Raw genomic sequence first — 19536 nt, forward strand, 5'->3', positions numbered from 1 at the left:
TCTGGTCGACTGGTTAATTGTTCTCAGGAAATTTCTTTTTAGTTCTAGGCTACTTCTCTCCTTGACCAGCTTCCATCCACTGCTTCTTGTCCTGCTTTGGGTGCTTAGGTTGACAGCCCCCCCCTTCTCTGTGGCAGCCCCTCAAATGTTGGAAGACTGCTGTCATGTCCTCCCCTAGTCCTTCTTTTCACTAGAGTAGCCATACCAATTCTTATTGGAGAAGACTGAACCAGAGAGGAATCAAGCAGCTTTAAAATTTGTCCATCCACTAAAATGCTGGTTTCCCCTTTTTTTTCTTTTTCCTTTTTGTGTTTAAGATACCCAAACAAGCCTTTAGGTTGTTCTGAGCATTGTTCATTGAGCTTCGCCTTCCCTGGCCACAGCTCTGGAATTTGGACACCTCTCTTTCGACTCCCAGTCAATAACAACAACAACAACAACAACAATAATAATAATAATAAGTTGGAAGGGACCTTGAAGGTCATCTAGCCCAACCCACTGCTCAGGCAGGAAACCCTATACCATTTCAGACAAATGGCTGTCCAGTCTCTTCTTAAAAACTTCCAGTGTTGGAGCATTCACCACTTCTGGAGGCAGGTTGTTCTACTGGTTAATTGTTCTAACTGTCAGGAAGTTTCTCCTTAGTTCTAGGTTGCTTCTCTCCTTGATTAGTTTCCATCCGTTGCTTCTTGTCCTGCCTTCGGGCGCTTTGGAGAATAGCTTGACTCCTTCTTCTTTGTGGCAGCCCCTGAGATATTGGAACACTGCTATCCTGTCACCCCTCACCCTTCTCTTCGTTAAACTACACATACCCAATTCCAGCAACTGTTCCCTATATGTTTTAGCCTCCAGCCCCCTAATCATCTTTGTTGCTCTTCTCTGTACTCTATCTAGAGTCTCGACATCTTTTTTACATCGTGGTGACCAAAACTGGATGCCGGATTCCAAGTGTGGCCTCACCAAGGCCTTGTAAAGCGGTATTAACACTTCATGTGATCTTGATTCTATCCCTCTGTTAATGCAGCCTAGCACTGTGTTGGCTTTCTCGGCAGCTGCAGCACACGGCTGGCTCATATTGAAGTGATTGTCCGCTAGGACTCCGATGTTTGTTTTCAACTATGTATGTTTGTTTTCAACTATCTGTGAAGCTCCCTTGTCTCAAATTGTTCTCCATTTTCCCTCATGTTTGCAGTTATGCTTTTAATATGCTTTTTTGGGAGCCTCCACCCATCTTAAGAGTCCTTTTCCCATTAGTTCCTCCTGCTGTAGGATCCTGCTGGTATTTGCTCTGAGTTCACCAAAATCTGCTTTTTTGAAGTCCAAGATATGCGTGGAGGTTGTCTTCCTAATGGGTTGGGTCCAGGAGAAGATGATGTTGAGAACTTCTTCAATCACTCCTTCAGTTGTTCTGCGGCAACTTGGTTGTGCCAATCAGTGTCAAGTCTTCTCTGTCCATCAGCATCCAGTCAAGGATAAGTAATCCTTCTGGGCCTTCTCCATCCCAAAGAAAGTTGTCAGCAAGACAAGCCAGGAATTTCCTGGGAAAACCTTGCTTGGCAGTTTAACTAATGCTAGGGTTAAGACTCCCCTCATTTACTGTATTTTTGCAACACTCATGTGACCTACTCGGCAGGCTTTGCTGTGGAATCAGCTGATGCCAGGACACCCTTCGAGATTGGCCCCAGGTCAAGAGGACAAAATGGTTACAGGGGGTGAGGGTGGGGGGTTGCCATGGCATGGCATGTCTGGGGAGAGTCAGGCAAGTGAGAGAGCTGGTAGTGCTTCTCACCCACTCCTGCTCCTTCTTCAGCCAAACATACCTTTATGCTCAGCCCAAAGCATTTGGCAGAGCCTCAGCCCAAATTTTTTCCAGCTCAGCCACTTGAGCGGTCCTGAGTTGATGCTGATCTCCATCCTTTCCTCCTTTTGCAGACTTTGAGCGCAACTCTGAAAATAAATCCTCGACGTCCATCTTTTTGCTGTGTATGATGATCATCAGTCTCATTCTCTTCTGCTACCTCTGTTTCCTGTGGTAGGTTTCATTTATTGGTTTGCTCGTTTTATAAGCCGCCTCCGGCATTCAAGTGACTCTCAGTCCCCTACAACATTTAAATCAATAAGCAGCTTATTTTTCTGCTTATTTGAAAGATCATTCACAGGAAAGATATATTTCAGTTTGGAGGAGATGGATAAATTATATTCAGAACAAATATGGGACTAAAAAGTTCCATTTAGCTTATGAGTAGATTTTAGTGGGATATTGTTATTGGTACTTTGTTTGTAGTTATGTTAAAGGGGAGTTAAAGCACATTATAAATTTGGTAGTTCGAAAGCACGTAAAAATGCAAGTAGAAAAATAGGGACCACTACGGTGGGAAGGTAACAGCGTTCCGTGCGCCTTTGGCGTCTAGTCATGCTGGCCACATGACCACGGAGACGTCCTCGGACAAACGCTGGCTCTTCGGCTTTGAAACGGAGATGAGCACCGGCCCCTAGAGTCGGAAACGACTAGCACGCATGTGCGGGGGAACCTTTACCTTTACCTTTTATATTATGTATAATTTTTATTTAGAATATGATTATTGTAACTATAATCCTGTATTTAGCTCTGGGAAGTGGGGGGGGAAGTGGGTGGGTTTGGGGTGGGAGGGATTTGGGGATATATTGTAAAATTTTGTTTTTGTAAAACTCTTTAATAAAATAAACATTTAAATCAATAAACAAGTAGCAAACAGTAAACAGAAAATAAATATTGCTACATTAGAGAACGAAACTGCAAAAACCGGGGAACAGAGTCCCCCTCCCTCTCCAGGATGGGATGAGAAATTGCCTTTTGAAAGAGCCTTCTTTGCAGAGCGTTCCTAAGTAACCCCAGACTGGAGGGGAGTAGATATTGGGGTGTGGGATTCTGCCCCACGGACACAGCCAGCTCTAGAACAGGCATGTCTCACAAGGTGATACAATTTTAACAACAGGACCAGGTGCTTGGCTGGACCTAGCAAGGTGGGCAGACATACCTGGAGATACGCAGGTAACCAGGCCCTGAGCCATAAAGGATTTTGTTTGTAACAGCCACCTCACTCAGCAGCCTCCTGGAGATGTTAACTAGAAGTCAAGAGAGATCAAGCCCTGAGTGGTTTCCCAAAGAGCTCAGCCTCAATTTCCTCCCACCCCCGCTGGAATCAATCTGAAGGAGAGGAGGGGAAGCACGCAATATTACGACCATTCAAATGGTGCCTAAGACAACTCCCCTGTGCAGGGGTCTTAAAGCCTCAGGCGTATGGGGCATCCAGCGCAGGCACTGCCTGTCCTGCCTGGCTCTTGTCTGCTCTTGTGAGGCTTGCTGAGGGCCACTTCAGATAATGCAGTGAGTTCTTTTCTTGCTTTGCAGGGTGAAGAAGAAATGGTGGGACACGATCCCAAGTCCCCGCAAGAGCAAAATGGCAGAGGATATAATGGCGGGAAAATTGGTAGGCTTCCCCAGGGCGGCTCCTTTTTGCGGGGGGGGAGGGCACCCTCCAGACAAGCACCCTCAAGCGTCTTCCTGCTTCTTTCAGTTTTGGGTCTTTGGCAAGATGGAGACGGCTCCCTGGGACTCCCGCAGACGGTAGGTGGAGCGGAGAGCAGCTGCTCTGGCCTCTGAGGAAGGGCAGGGCGGGGTCTGCTACTCTAGAGCTGTCCCTGGCTGCGTCATCGAAGCTGAGGGGGAGTCTGTGGTGGGGGGGGAGGCCGATGAGCCGCCAGGCAGCAGGAGGGGGAAGGCAAACAAGCGCAGGGGCCTCCCCTCATGCTCTTGGCCATACACTGATCCTCCTGTCTTTCCTTCCTGACATGCAAACTGCAGGCAGTTTCCAAGCAAAGGTGGTGCTGATCTCCCTCATCCGCCTCTAAGTGTGAACCAGGAGCCCTTTTTAGTCCCTGAAGAAGTCTTCTTGAGCGAAGGGTCTCTAACCACAGGCTGCAGCGCTGGAGATGTGAAACCGGGCAGCCTGGAAGAGGCAGAGGAAGAGACGGAGCACGTCCCACATGAAGACGCGGTGGCCGGTCTCTTCAGGGACCTTCTGCAGGGTGTCCTGAGCACAGGGGATCTGGGGGTCACGGCAACCTCCCCCCAAAGCTGCATCACTCCAGAGAAGCCCGGCTGCCTGGAGGGTTTCTCCCAGCCTACTTACCAAGGCTGCCAGGTGGTGCCCGAGGGCTCTGGGCTGCAGCTGTCTTTATCAGGGCAAGGCCTAGCCACTTCCGAAGGACACGCCGACTGGCTGCCTGGGCCAGAGAGCTCGCTGCCGGATCCCTCCTGCACTGCCCTCCCTCAGGCAGAGATCAGCCCTGCCGCCCCCTCGGCTCCAGGCTACAAGTCCTTCAGCAGCCTGGAGGCTCAGCCAGGGAGCGGCTTCGGCCCGTCTTGGAGTCAGTGGCCTTGTGTTGCCCAAGAAGGCCAAAGCCAGCAAGCCTGGGGTAGCACCAGTCCCGGTCTTCTGCCACTGCCAGACACTTCTGGAGGCTTCCCAGCAGGCCAAAATGCTTTCTCTCTTTATGGAGCGGCCGTCCCAGAAACGTGGCTTTTCCCTCCAGAGCAGAGCGTGGCCTTGGGAGCTTCTGCTCTGCAGGCCTCTGGCGTGAGCCTGCCTGGTCCGAAGGCGGCTTTCTTCTCCGGCTACCGGGCCTTCAGCTGTGCCCTCCAGAGCAGCCTCACTTCCCCAGAGTTGTGTGTGGAGCCCCTGTAGAAGCCTTTCCTCCAAGCATTCAAGAGAGGCTTCTTAGGGGCAGGGAACTCATGAAGAACCTGAAAAAAAGAAAAAAGGGAGATTGTGCTTAAACTCGGAGCGAAACAGACATGACACCTTTTCAGATAAAAGCAGATTAAGCTCACTGCTGGAAACCCATTTCCTCGTTTCACAATTTGCAGCTTTCTGTGGACTGTCAACAGGGAATGTGCGTGGTGGATCAGGCAGTCTACATCATGGGGTGTTCCGCATCTGTCCCAGCTTGTGCCCCTTCCCAATTTCAGGTCTTCCTAGAGCCATGGCTACAGAATGGGGCCTGGGTTATGCCCCTTCCTCTAGAAAGTGGCTGCTGTGGGCAGCTTGCCCGCCCCGCCCCACTTGCCCTCCAGGACCTCCATCCCTCCGGTTGGCCTTCCTTGCTCTTCCTGCAGTTGGAGAGGCCACGGCTGGGAGGGGAGGGCAGGCTGGAGCGAGGAGGGTCGCCCTGGAAAGAAGGAAGGCCACCTCCTCATGGGGTCTTGCCTGGAGGGATGCAAGAAAGCTCTGGGGCCTTCCGGATCTGTTATGCTTGGTATGAGGAGTGCAGCGCAGTTCAGGTCTTCCCCTTCTCTACCTAAAGGAGAGGGGACACCACTGTCCAGGGGCCAGGGAAGCCACACAAACGCACATGCATGGCAGAGCCATGAGACCTTTAAAAGTCTTCCAGACCTACCTAACTAGTGGAGGGGACACTCTCTCCCCCCCCTCTCTCTCTCTCTCTGATTACCCTGTCCCACAGCTGGCTGCACTGGTTCCCAGTTTCCCTCCAGTTCAAGATGCTGTTTTGCATCTTTAAAGCCCTTCATGGGACCAGGTTGTGAAAGGAACCATCTCGCCCCAACAGGACTAGCCTGCCCCATTCACTCCAGCAGACGGGGCTTGCTGCAGACCCCATCGGTCAAGGAACTTCAGCTGGCAGGGTCTAGGAGAAGGGCCTTTTCTGCCATGGCCCCTACTCTTTGGAACATCGTGCTTCTCAAGGTGAGATCCATCCCCATCTGCCTCTCTTCCCAGAAGAGCCTCAAAACCTGCTCTGCTGGTTGGCTTGGGGCCCCACTAGGGCCCCCCATGCTGGAGGTGGGTAGTGGACTGAGAGAAGATCCCGCGTCCGTGCTTTGAGTTTTCAGTCTTTTCCTATATCTTCTTAATGCTTTTATATGATTCTATTGCATTGCAAACTGCAAGGGTGTCTCTTGGATAGTGAGATTGGTGGCATATACATTTAATAAATAACTAAATAAACAACCCATTTACAGCCCTGCCATTGTACAGGTTGGGGCCCTGCTTACCTTTTTCTGACTCCACCATGGTTGAAATGCATGGCTCATGCCCCTCCTCAACTTGGCTCACATTTTTGGGAATTCCCAACATATTGGGGGGAGGGGCAGCAGAAAGATTGATGGCTCATGCAGGACCACTCTAGTAGGCAAAGTGAGTTGTCACACGAGATGCTTGGGGAACAGGACTTGGTGGGCCTCTTGGCAAGCCAGAATTGGTACTGATGGTAGAAGGCTTGGCCAAGAGTCAGTGACCAGTCTCACTGTTGCACATGGGGAGAACGCAGGTCCCATGTTGCAAGCACTCAGCCAGGGTAGAGACAGAACTATCCAGTTGCATCCCTCTAAAGCTGAGAGCCGCGAAGAACCCCTGAAGGATGCAACTCCCATCCTTGCTCATTCCAGCACTGTCCCAGTCAGACTGTTCTGTTCTCCAATGAGGGCTGCAACTGAGCACCATCTGGAGGCCACAGCCCTGCCATAGAATCAGCATAAATGTATGCAAGTAGTCTTCCAACCATTATTGTTATTATTTAACATATGCTGAGAACATGGCAGAAGAGAAGTAAACATATGCACACGATGTTTGTGTGTGTGTGTGTGTAGGGCAATGGCGTTATAACTGGATTCAGCTCTTCAGGCAGTGGCCTCTGGCATTGCTTCGTGCAGATCTTCTAGGGAACCAGAGAATACATGTTGTAGGCAATCTTGCACAAAAAGTGTAATAGTTTGCATGACAGTCCACAATCACAACGAGGGGAATCTTTCCATCCTTACTAATACAGGGCAGAGACACCTCTTCCAGTAAAACACGTTATTTTGTCCAGACAGAGCAAGGCAGGTCAAAACCAGGTGGTTTGGTAGAGGGATTTCAATCAGAACATCTGGAAGGGACCTTGGAGGTCTTCTAGTCCAACCCCCTGCTCAAGCAGGAGATCCTATACCATTTTGGACAGGTGGCTGTCCAGTCTTTTCTTAAAAACCTCCAGTGTTAGAGCACCCTCAACTTCTGAAGGCAAGTTGTTCCATTGGTTAATTGTCCTCACTGTTAGGAAGCTTTTCCTTAGTTATAATTGCTTCTCTCCTTGGCTAGTTTCCATCCGTTGTTTCTTGTCTTGCCTTCTGGTGCTTTGGAAAATAAGTTGACCCCTTCCTCTTTGTGGCAGCCCTTCAAATACTGGAATCCTGCTATCATGTCCCCCCCTAGTTCTTCTTTTCTCTAGACTAGCCAAACCAAATCCTGCAACCGTTCTTCATATGTTTTAGTCTCCAGGCCTTTAATCAACTTAGTTGCCCTTCTTTGCACTTTTTCCAAAGTCTCAACATCATTTTTGTAATGTGGGGACCAAAACTGGATGCAGTATTCCAGGTGTGGTCTTACTAAGGATTTATAAAGCAGTTGTCAACACTGCAACTTTGTTTTCAGTTGCCACAGTTGGGAGGGGGATGTGTGCCTTTAAGGTTAGGCAAAACAATAAATTGTCCTGTGGGAACCAAGATCGTAGCTGCTTGGGTTTTGGTGGGCTGACCTTTCCAATAGAAAGCCCGCCAAAGTAGTTTATTGGGGAATGTGATTTATGATATATTAGTGGGAAGTTCAACTTTGTAACCTTTGGGAGGGAACTTCAGTCTTGGTTTCACTTTTGATTGTGCCGATACTTTCTAGCCAATAAATATGTTCTTTAAGGAAACCTTTTGCCTTGGAGTTCTGTTTTTACTGGTCTCATCTATCCGAACCATGACATTAAACCAAGACTCCAATTCATTTTAAAACACGGGGTCCTGAGCCCTGATCACCTACCTAAACTTTTGGGAGGACCACAAAGACTCAGGGAAGACGTCAATGTGCTGCAATGTATACATTCAGCTGCTCCATTTTATATCTAGTTTAGGAAGTAAGAACTGTGTTAGTGTATTCAGCATTTATAGGGTTAATACAGCCTTTTTAGCAGCATTGTATGTAAAAACATGTAGCATTTACAGGGTTAAACGTTATTTCCTCAAGATGCCTTATGGGAATTGTAGTCTAGCTGTATAGTGAATACCATGCTTTCTAGTTAAGTGGGTGGAGCTTTCATAATTTATGGCAGGACTTCCTGCTTTGTACGATCTCTCTGGATGAATCCTGTCATCTGGCTGGGAATATCAAGCTCCATCTTCGACATGTAACTTTGCACAGGATGGAAAGTTCATCATTTTTTTACCTAATGAGATGGATAAAATTACAATCTTGCATTCCGGATGGACCATTGCTGTAACCGTGAGTTATTGACATTGGATGCATGAGAAATAAAGTAATTTGTTTATTTCCATTTCATTTGAGTTTATTCTGGCTGTTTCAAGAGGAATCAGCATTCACATCTCTACGTGAAACAGAACAATCAAGATGGAGAAGAATCGGCCGCTAGCCTCGGCAAGACGGTGGCAAATGGAATGCAGGCCACAGCCCAGCAGAGAGTGCAGCCCCTGCAGCTGGACTGAGACCAAAAGCCTGGGAGATCCCACCAGAGAGGTTGGTGCAGCAAGAAGGAGCACTGACCCTCAGAGGGACTTGGCCATCGGATGCTGCCCTGCAATAGAGAAACATCATTAAGGCTGCGGAAGCTGAGTTCCCATTGATCTTGTCCCAGAGATCTCGCTCGCCGGTGCTAGGAAAGGCAAAGCAGTTGGCCGCTTGGCGTGAATCAGGGGAATGGAGGTACCTGACAGCCATCCACAGTCACTCCGTCAAACACTTGAGAGAGAAGTTTGATTGGCTCAAGATGGGGGAAGTGGAGCCGATTATCCACCAGGTGACCTCCAGTGGGCGAGAGAACAGGTGTCCCCAAGACCGTCCACTACCACGGTGAAGCCCCAGTCCCATAGCGATGGCTCATGCTGCCTCCCTGCTGCCTAAACCAGCTTTAACATCAAGCCCAGTGTGCTGGCAGAGCCCTTACCATTATCAATGCCATGCCAGCCCTGACCATTACCGACACCCTGCCGGCCCTGACCGTTACCGACGCCCTGCCAGTCCAGGACACCAACCAAGGGGTTTGCAAGGATGGGACCTTCAGCAACCCCCAATGCCAGAGGCCAGGCATACAGCAAGCTTACTGGGGGCAGCAACCTGTAGATCCACCCACAATCAAGCCCACATTTCATGGGGATCCCAAGAAGCTGTCCTTCCTGAATCAAGTGTGGGTTCATGTGAACCATTATGCCCATGCTTACCCATATGGGCCAGAATGACTGACACTGTGGCAGACCCCTCTCATATAAGCTTTACTGGCATCCCAAACCATTCCCATCGATGTACCTTTATGCATATTTATAACAAAAAATTCTTTCACATGTTCTCTACATTTCTGCAAGAACACCTCATTTGTAAATAAATTTTCATTCAGTCTCCAGGATCTTCTACTACCATTTTCAGCAAAAAAACTCCAACCAAACAGGACTATGATCCGACAATGTCCTAGGAAAAATCTTAACGTTCTTAACCCTAGAAAAAAGATCAGTAGTAATTAAAATAAAGTCAATCCTAGAGAAAGATTTATGTCTATCCAAAAAAAGTAAAATCTCTGTCTTTCATATTCCTTTCCCGCCATACATCTCTTAATTCCAGATCCTCCTTCAAATCAAAAAAAGCTTTGGGCAATTTCGAATTAGAAAAGTTTTTGAAGGATCCCTTCTTGTCTTCAGATGGGACCAAAACTCCATTCCAGTCCCCCATCATAATAACAGATTTGTAATCCAATTCAATTAGTCTCTGATGTAAAAATTTAAAGAATTTTTGCTGTTGTTGATTTGGAGCATATAATCCAATAAGAAGAACTTTCTTTCCTTGTAACATTAATTCAATACTAACATATCTCCCTTGTTTATCCGATTCAATTAATCTAGCCGAAAAGTCTTTTCTTAAATAAATGACCACTCCAGCCTTCTTGTCCAGAGCAAAAGATGCAAAATGTGTTTCCAATCGGGAATTAATCAGATACTTTTGGTCTTTTAATGCAATATGTGTCTCTTGTAAACAAACAATGTCATTTTTATGTTGTTTCAGATAATAAAATACTTTCTTTCTTTTCTGTGGTGAATTTAAGCCATTAACATTCCATGTCAGGAACTTCACCATCTCTGGTGACCATGAGCCTTTGAAACATAGCCTGAAGATCACCTGTTGCTCTCTTCGAATGTGCTCCTCCCACAGGCTCTGAAACAACCGCATCTTGCGTAGTTAGACCAGATACAGGCTTCTGTTTTTGCTCTTTTCCCATACACTTGTATGCAGCCCTAGTCATCCTCTGTTCTTTTGGGTCCTCCTTTAATGCCAAACTCTGCTCCATAATCTCCGCCTGCCGTATCTCCTCAAGAGGCAATGACATTGCCCCTTCACTCAATTGTTTGTCTTCTTGTCTTACTTCTGTTCTTTTGACTCGAGGAAACGGTGGCGAGCCTGCTTTAAGGACCTTAGTATAAAAATCTTTTGCTTTTAAAATTGTATCCAATCTGTACCTCGTCCCTGCATAATTCACCACAATTCCATTGGGTATTTCCCATCTAAGCTAAATAAATGGAATTAAAATAAATAAATAAATAAACTGAATTTGTCGCTTCTTAAGCTCATCGGACAGAAAAGCGAAATCTTTCCTTTTTCTAAGAATTTTTGGAGGTATCTCCTTTAAAATTATAATATCTTGGCCTGCAATTTGAAATCTTTCCTGATAAAAAGCCTGGATAATAGAATTTCTGGTTGATCTCCTGGAAAAGTAAATCACTACATCTCTAGGTAAATTTTTCTGTCTAGCAATCCAGGAATTAACCCTAAATGTCTTATCCATTTCTTTAAGTAATTCTTCAGGTTCACATTTCAAGACAGGAGCCACTGCTTGTACCACTTCCCATTCCAAGTCTTCTTTAGGATTCTCTTTAAGGCCTCTGATACGCAATGCAAACTCCATGTCTTTATATTGTGATATGGTGACTTCATCTTCTGTTCTATCAATCTTAACCTCTGCTCTGTCTATTTTCTGTTCAGTACTGATGATTTTATTTTCCAGATTCTCCACATACTCCATAACTGAATCCACATGAACATCCAGGCGTTCAATATGTGCAGCCAAACCCTGAAGTGCGAGCACTATATCCTCTCTCATCTGTTTATTTTGATTAACAAATTCTTCCTTTGTTTCCTTTATTTCTTGCTGTAATACTTGTGTCAATACTTGTGTTGACTGCATCACAACTTGCTGTATGTCTGCCAATGTAAATGCAGGTGGTGGGGGGGAAGGTGGTTGTACTGTAGGTTTTGTTGTAGTCTGCCCTGCAGCTTGTGGTAAAGGTGAAGAAATAACACTTTTAGAGATTGTAGGGCCTCCCCCACGCCTCGCAGCCATCTCTTAGGTTTCGATTTCCTCTTTCTCCCAGCAGAATCAAAGTTCAAAAAGAAAAAAAAGAAGGGAGAAGGAAGAAAAAATAAAGGTTTTTCTCCCAAAGTTCCTTATCCTTCAGTAAAAAAAGGACAAGCTTTCAAATACACAAAATCCGGTACTGGGTAGAATCACTTGCAGATTGTATCTCTTGCTATGTTGCAAAATATAACAATTTTCCAAAACAGTCAATTCACACAAGAAAGAAACATTCCAGCGCCATTTTTACTCCATTTCCATCAGCTTAAAACTGGAAGAAGATAATGAGTCTGAGTTAAAGTTAAAATCCAACTTGAAAATTCAAATCCTCCTGCTTTGCTTTGCCTGCTTCTCAAAGAAAAAAAATACAGTCCCATCTAAGCAGCAGATGTAGTTGTCGCGTCTGGTTCCACTCCTTTTGGAGTGAAAACGTCCTGAGAGCGGAGAAAGCCTGGGCTCCGAGGGGGCTCACTCCATTAGCCTCCAAACACGTTGGGGGAATCACAGAGGAGCTCTACCTCTACCCAAACAAGCTCGCCTCTCCCTCTTCTCCCGAGGGAGAGACTTCAGCGCCACGGGACAGCTGATTTTTGCTGCCTCCAGGCGCTCTAACGCATCCCAAGATCGGGTGGCTTCAGAACGCTGCCATTCGGCGTGGCAGCGCTACTGGAAGCCCCTTTTTTTAGGCAAGTTTTTGACACCTTGTTAAGCACTGGTGGTACTTGAATATTGTCAAGTCCTAAAAGTAGTACAATTTCTGAAAAGGTTGAAAAGCTCTGATGTAAATGCAGCCTAAATTGTTTATTGCCATCCTATTTGCAAATAATATCTTACTTACCTAGTTGAGATGGTGTAGTTGGGCAGCAGGGAGGGGTGCAAATTTCCTGCCTTTGCTGCAGACAACTTGCCTGTGCAACATTTGCTGGCCAGTTTTTTTGGCGCGCTAAGCAGCAATTCCTATTGGCTTTTGAAAGCCAATAGGCCCGGGGTAAGCAACCTTGCCTCTTTTATGACTCATGGACTTCAACTCCCAGAAGATGTTACATTACATAACATCAACTGGAAGATGTTAAACTGTCCTTCTTTTTCTTTCCTTCCCAAAAATTGTGTTAATGAGTCCTCTCTAAGCTCTGCTGATCAGCTTGTCCTGGGTTGTTTTGCCACAAAACGGAATGGTTTGCAAGTTGCAGTTGAGACAGCCCATCTCATTTTAGATATATCACATATAATTGAAGATTGTAATTAGTTGCGTGTGCACGTTCAGCAAGTGTGATGTATTTGTGCTGGCATTTCTAGGCCTCTTTCCAACCACATCCAGAAAAATTTGTAACAAACGTTGGAATTCTCAAGGCCATATTTGGTATTTCCCAGCAATCTGTTACTGGAAGGAAAAAGCAATCCGTGCTGCGTTACTGATCCTAGAGAAGCATTTGTATGCAGGTATCCGTAGGGTGCCATAGTTATGGATGAGAAATATTGGTTGCAAAGTTGGCATTTCTGGATGTAATACAGATATTTTGGCATCATCTAAATTAGACATATTACATTGAGAAAAATGTTTCTCATTTCTTTCCTGTTACCTTTATTGATTTCATTGCAGAGGTGTTAACATAGGAAATAGATTAATTTGTTACCTAATTTTACCTTCCAAAAGACAGAAGCAGATGAAAAATGTGAGGTTCTGTCCTGATGGCTTTTTTTAATTAGCTGTTTTAGATTCTAAAAGTTTAGTTCCTAAAGAAGTAACCTTGTAAATAATTTTAATGTCCTCCTCTAGTGCAGGGGTAAGCAACCTTGGCTCTTTTATGACTCAAGGACTTCAAATCCCAGAATTCCTGAGCCAACATGGCTCAGCTTGGAAACCTCTCTCTTTCCCCTCAGTGTGGCTGGCTCAGGATTTCTGAGAGTTGAAGTCCGTGAGTCATAAAAGAGACAAGATTGCCTACTCTTGTAATAGGCTTTCGAAAGCCAATAGAGGGAGGTTGTTTTTTTTTTTTTGCAAAAAAAAGGTGCCAGAACGCTGTTCTGAGCGTTCTATGAGAAAAAAAGCCCTGGTCATGATGGTCATCAAGCAGGTCAGCAAATGTTCACACCCAATTTTATGACCTTGTTTGTGTTGGTCATTAGACAAGCACAGTGATCATTTAATGTTCACTATGGGGCATTTTTCTCTGGAAACTAGAAGTAAATGCCAGTTCCCGATAAAAACCTCAAAAATTGTGCCCACGTTATTGCAGAACACGTTATTGCATGGCCATAAATGCAGTCCGGTTGCTGAGGGTCTAAAATGCAGTCATGTGACTGGAAAAGGCACTCAGAGCATGGAACTTTGAATCTGGGTCATACGTCGCTTTTGGGGGGTCTTTTATAGCTGAATGGTCGCTAAGTGCTCCTGAGTCAAAGACCACCTGTACCTGGCATGGAGCCAGGTTAGCCAAAGAGCCCTCTTGATGCAATGGGGTTGGCCTGGCCCATTCGCTCCGGCAGAAAGGGCATGCTGTGGACCCCATCAAGCAAGGACTCCTGACTGGCAGGCTCTAGAAGAAGGTCCTTTTCTGCCATACCCCCCCCCCTTTGGAGGATCTGCCCCCACCCTCTTGGCCTTCCGGAAGAGCCTCAAAATCAGGCCGATTGGTCCTGATAGGGGCGCTTTACGCTGGAGGGGGCTGGCAAAGGGTTGAGCAGATTCTCCAGCTTGCACGTCAGGGAGCGTCTGCGTCTGTCATTGGGGGACAGTGGCAAAGGTGTAGGCTCTATCTTACACCCAGGACTCTTCAGCATCTTTATCAAAGGTCTAGATGAGGGGATAGAAAGGGAATTCATCAAATTTGCGGACGACACCAAGCTGGCGGGAATAGCCAGCACCTCAGAAGACAGGCTCAGGATCCAGAAAGATCTCGCCAGACAAACTCTGGGTTCTCTCTCTAACAAAATATAAGTCAATGATGCAAAAAGTAAGATTCTACCCTTAGGCAAGAAAAACCAAATGCACTGGTATAAAATAGTGTTCTGGAACTGGAGGTTTTTAAGAAGAGATTGGATAGCCATTTGTCTGAAATGATATAGAGTTTCCTGCTTGAGCAGGAAGTTGGACTAGAAGATCTCCGAGGTCCCTTCCAACTGTTATTCTGTGCTCCATTTGTATTTCTGCAAATTAACATTCTAACTAGGGGGCCCTCAAACGGCAAATCACAGAACAGGAAGTCGGATCAACCAATCAGCAGACAGGATGCGCACCTTTGCACAATGCGCTGTTGGGATTTGGGGAGTATTTACATCAGCCTGCTTGTGGCCATCTGCAACTCTGCTTACCCATCAACCCCTGATGGCCACGTGCAGTTGCAGGCAACTAAATCAACCTTCAGAGAAAAGATCCCACCTTCCTACCACTTGTCTACTTCTTTCATAGCTTTAACTAATTCCTGTTAATTGTAATGTTTTCATATTTCTAGTTGCACTGTAGTGCAGGCTACCCAGAGCCACTTTGTACAGTGAGATAGGCAGCATATAAATTTAATAATCAATAAACGAAATAACAATAAATGTGGGCTAGAAGCCCCAGCTACCAGGACCAATAATGCCTGGAATTAGTGTACTATGTACAGCCGTGCTGCATATCCTAGAGCCTGGGCCCAAATGGCCAGGAAAATGTCCTTTCCCTCTCCCTGGCACATTGGTATTTCACAGGAGGAGATATGAACCCATCTCAACTGTGACTCATTTAATCTCATAAATAAGCCTGTGGTCAGCCACAAAAAACCTTGGCTGAAGGGATTGTCTGCAGCAGAGGAGGCCCACTCTGTGCTTCATGCTGGGTCTCACAGTGTGTTGGCCGCTAGTGCTGAATCCCCCGCAGAAGCGGAAATCCCCAGCTACTTCTGAGAAAAGGCTTTGCTGTAAGAAACATGCTCGCAGGGCACACTGTGGCCTTTTCATCAACAGCTTTGCAGCCACGGATCTTCCCAGCTGCGGTGGGAGAGAGCTAAACTCTGGCTGCTTCCCAGCAGGGTTAACATTTAGGGTTGCATTCATTTTTCTGCTACTTGGAGAGTAGGCAATTACAGAAACTCAGTCTCTGAAACAAGAACACAGAACTTACTGAAGACCTTGCTGTCTAAAACAAACACTGGACGCATAATTCTGCAGAGCATAAGCGATCCATTCCTGCATTTAATCTATTGCTGAAGATCACTCAAGGTCCCCTGATGAATGTTGCGAGGGGCCTTGCTGTGCTTTCAGTGCTAGATAGGAAGGACACCCTGTTGCCTCTGTTGGACCCATGACCTATGGCGGATGGCTATGTAGAGGACATTTCTGGCCAGCTCCATGCTAGCCACAGAGAGAGGCTAGTTGCAGGTAGGCTGTCTGCAAGTAGCACAGAACAGGGGACATTACCTCCACACAAAGCCCCCCCTTAATGCACCCGAACGTAGCAACCGTGGCCCCCACCTTCCAAGTGAGCCCAGTGCTGCTTAGCTGAGGGCAGGCAGTTGTTCTGAGCAGTCCTGGGATGCCAGCTGGTATTTGTAGAGGCCGCGTGTGCCTTTCAAGGTGAGCTGGCTTGGATGCTCCCCCCCCTGACGCCACCTTCCCCACTTCCTTTTCCGGTACAGTAAATGTGCAGCTCTGGTGACTGGCAATGACTCACCGACTTCAGGAGGTGCCGTTGGGGAAGCTACATGCACTTACTGGAAGACATGGCCTCCTGAGTAGAAGGCAAGTGGTAATGGCGGGGCCTGGGGAGAGGATGGGAGGAGGGGGGCCCTTCTCCTTGGCTTCCATATTGGGTTCTGCTTGGGATAGAGTGGCATCATGACAGTGAATGGCTGGCACAGCTGATGGACAGCAGTGGCCTCTCTTGGAGACCTCTGGGGCTCTGGTTGGCCTTCTTTGGCCTCCTGTTGTCCACTCCCGTATTCAAGAGGAACAGAAGACGTGAGTGGCCAGGCTGAGCCCCCCAGCCCTGGGAGAGCCAGTGCGCAAGTTTGAGTTTCTCTGGAAAGAGATGCAGCCAAAAAACAAACCTCACTCCCCGATTTCAAGGCCAAGAAATGCACAGCAAAATGGCTGTTAATGGAAGAGGGATGCAGGAGAAAATAATGTCAGAATTAAATTACGTAGAGAGGGAGATTTGCATCTCCATGTTGAGAAGGGCAATCATTAAAGCCTATTCTGGCGTTACCTTAGTAGGCAATATATTTTGATCTAGTTGTGCCAGGATCTGAGAGCCTTGAAGTGTGAGCCTCCAGCTAGCGAAGCCAGGTGAGTTGAGCATCTGGGTGATTTTGCTGAGCTCTTGCCATATGCTGACAGGGAACGATGGGCTGAAAGCTCAAGACAGGAGTGCTTAGGGTGGGGGGGGAGAAGGCAGGTCAGCCTCCCCCAAATTCATTGTATGGGCTGCAAGGCCTCTCAGGCTGATCTGCAGAGCGGTGGCTTATAGCAAAAGGCTGCCTTTGAAAGGCTGTGGATGCTTCAGGAATAATTTGGCAGAATAACTTCACTGCTATCCTCTCCAGCAAACTTAAAGCAGCAAGGTTTTTTCAGGCTTATATGGACTGATATTGATTGACTGCCATTGACTGCTCTTAGTTGACCCTCCAGATAGATATTTTCTCCAGGAGGATCTGACCCCAACATAGTCTTTCAAGTCTCCTAATGGTGCCCCGATGGCCACGTTAATGGAGCGCATCCAACCTGCTGATAGTCATCATCTTAGGGATTCTGGGTGGTGCACAATAAAACATTAACATATAAAAAACTACAGAAAAATTAAATTTTTAGAATTAAATTGTTTTATTTGATATTCTTAAAAATTGCTACATGAGACCCATTTCTCTAGTAAATAGGGGAAAAAAGAGGAGGAAGTTATGTTGGATATGTTTGTTGTTTTGAATTATTTGTAAAAATAATAAAGTTGGGATAAAAATGAATGAATGAACGAACGAATGAAGTAGAAAATAAAATTTCCCTGCAATCTTTAAAGTTAAGAGTGTTTTGGAGAGAGGGGGGGTGGATGGGGGTGTGAGAGAGATTGTATAGATTCTGTCCAAGATGCCCAGGGTGTCACCTGTGGATGCAGTCTGGGATGAGTTGGTAATGCCTGAAGAAGCAGCCAGGGTTTTCAGGGCTCTTAGTTCAACCACCTGTTTGTTGAACCCAGCTCCTCCTGTTTAGTCCAGGCAGCCAGGGAGGTGAGTTATAGTTGGGTCCATGTTGTGAAGGTGAGCTCTTTGGCCAGCCTTGAAGAGATGGCACTGCACCTCCTCAAGAGGCTGTCCTTAAACCTAACACTTTTTAGATGACTACCATGTAGGGGAGGCTATTGAGAAGGAAAGTCTGCAGTTGACGAGAAGTCTTCAGGAACTGGATTTAAGGTTAGAACTCAGTGCAGAGACAGCCTTGTCACACTTTTAGATGGCTTGTGACGAATCTGGGTTGGAAATTGTCCATCCATGCTTGTGCTCCTTGATCTCTCCATGGTTTTTGATGCTATCTACCATGATATCCTTTTGGATTATCTCTGGGGACATGGAGATGGTGGCACAATTCTACAGTAATTCTCCTCTCTCCTTTGGGGCCAATTCCAGTCTCTCCCTAGGTTCCACCTTTGAGGTGATACCATAGAACTCTGTCTCCTCTTTCTTCTTGTTCCAACATCTCCATGAAACCAGTGGGTGAGGTCCTGCTCAGAAGGTTCAGCTTTAGGCTAAGCTCAGTAGGCACTGGTCCAGGGCTCCAAAGCTGAGGCTATGCCAATGTTGCCTCTTGTTCCAGATAATTCTAAAAATGCAAATCTTCTCGTTGGCAGGAGATGGCAGCATCAGTTAATGGGGCCTAGTAGCGCCATATACCCTTGAGATAGCACTAATGCATGGTTCGGTATTATCAGTATGCTGATGATCCTCAATGACTGTATATCTGTGAGGTTGCTGAGGTTTTATCCCAGAGCCTAGAGGTTGTGTAGCATTTGAAGGGGAGGACTCAATCCTCCCAAGACCCAGTGGCCATAGTTGGTTTCCAGGTATGGTTCCTGGTTAAGACCTATATAGTCCTACATGGCATAAGTCCCAGGCATTTGGGGGCCAGCCTGCTTCCATAGAGACTGCTCAGCTGATACATGCTGACAGGGCTATGCCCTCTGGGCTCCTTTGATTAAACAGAGTCATCAGTCGTGACCTGGAAGCAGGCTTTCTTTGTCAGGGCACCTGCCCTTTGGAGTGCAGTTCCCCCCTAAGGTCCACGTGGCTGCCGGTGCCCTAGGGGGCTGAAGAGTGGGCTGTCCTTCCAGGCCTGGGCTAAGCGGGCTGGAGCAACCTCCAGATGTTGGTGGCCTGTGTTCTGCGTGGTCTGCTCAATTCACCTCCATCTTGCTCCTTTCTTTCTTTTCTGGTCAAATTCTTTGGTTTTATGGTTTTGTTTTTATTGCACTGTTTTTTATTCTGTTGATCATACTCTGACTCAGCCAGAATCTCTGGACTGGGCAGTGCCAAGTCAGATCAAACAAACAGACAGACAAGGATTTCCAATTGCAAATTCAGTCATGATTTGTGCATGAAGTGAGGGCGACATAACTGATTAAAAAAAAGAGGTTCCCAGGCATATTCAGGACATGGCTGGGTACATATGGAACAGCCGTTTAATTCAGTAGCCCCCAACTGTTTGGGTACCAGGGACCGATTCCATGGAGAGAGGAACTGGGACCAGAGGGAGCCTGGCTCAGATGGAGCCTTGCTTGTTTGTGTGGCCCGGTTTCTGGCGTGCCATAGACTGGCACTGGTCCATGGACCAGGGGTTGGGAACCCCTGCTCTAACTGTCCTTAGTCCCCCCCCCCTTAGTCCCCTATTCTGCTTCCTTGTATTTTTCTTTGTACTTTTCTATAAGTACAGTTATGCTTTCACACAGGAGTCACTTGTTTTTTATTAACTACCATTAATCTCAAGTCGTGTTTAAGTCCTATGACTAAGCTAGGTGTCTTCCAGCTGCCATCTGATTTCTTTTCCTGAAGAATGAAAGAGTGGAAGGCCCAAGACTGGATCTGGTAAGACCTTACTAGATACTCTGCAGCTGGATGATGATGATATCCATTCAGTTGAATCCAA

The 19536-nt window shown here is 46.6% G+C and overlaps 2 protein-coding genes across 3 annotated transcripts in view; both read left to right on the forward strand.

Annotated features, from left to right (window-relative positions):
- The window catches only part of IL4R (interleukin 4 receptor), a 30358-nt gene extending 25619 nt beyond the window's left edge, over positions 1-4739 (forward strand). Inside the window, exons 6-9 of the mRNA XM_081338163.1 lie at positions 1933-2032; positions 3392-3470; positions 3558-3607; positions 3845-4739. Of these exons, the coding sequence (XP_081194289.1) occupies positions 1933-2032; positions 3392-3470; positions 3558-3607; positions 3845-4727 (1112 nt within the window). The 3' untranslated portion in view covers positions 4728-4739. The remainder of the gene's footprint in view (positions 1-1932; positions 2033-3391; positions 3471-3557; positions 3608-3844) is intronic.
- Positions 4740-5525: 786 nt separating this feature from the next.
- IL21R (interleukin 21 receptor) overlaps positions 5526-19536 on the forward strand; it is a 29819-nt gene continuing 15808 nt past the window's right edge. Inside the window, exon 1 of one of the 2 annotated variants that reach the window (XM_081338164.1) lies at positions 5526-5747. The gene's annotated coding sequence lies outside the window, so the exon portion shown is untranslated. Of the gene's footprint in view, positions 5748-19021; positions 19476-19536 lie in introns of those variants that run through there. The other variant, XM_081338165.1, reaches the window with a different exon arrangement.

This window comes from Vipera berus (genome assembly GCF_964194415.1).
Source record: "Vipera berus genome assembly, chromosome: 13".
NCBI classification, from domain to species: Eukaryota; Metazoa; Chordata; class Lepidosauria; order Squamata; family Viperidae; genus Vipera; species Vipera berus.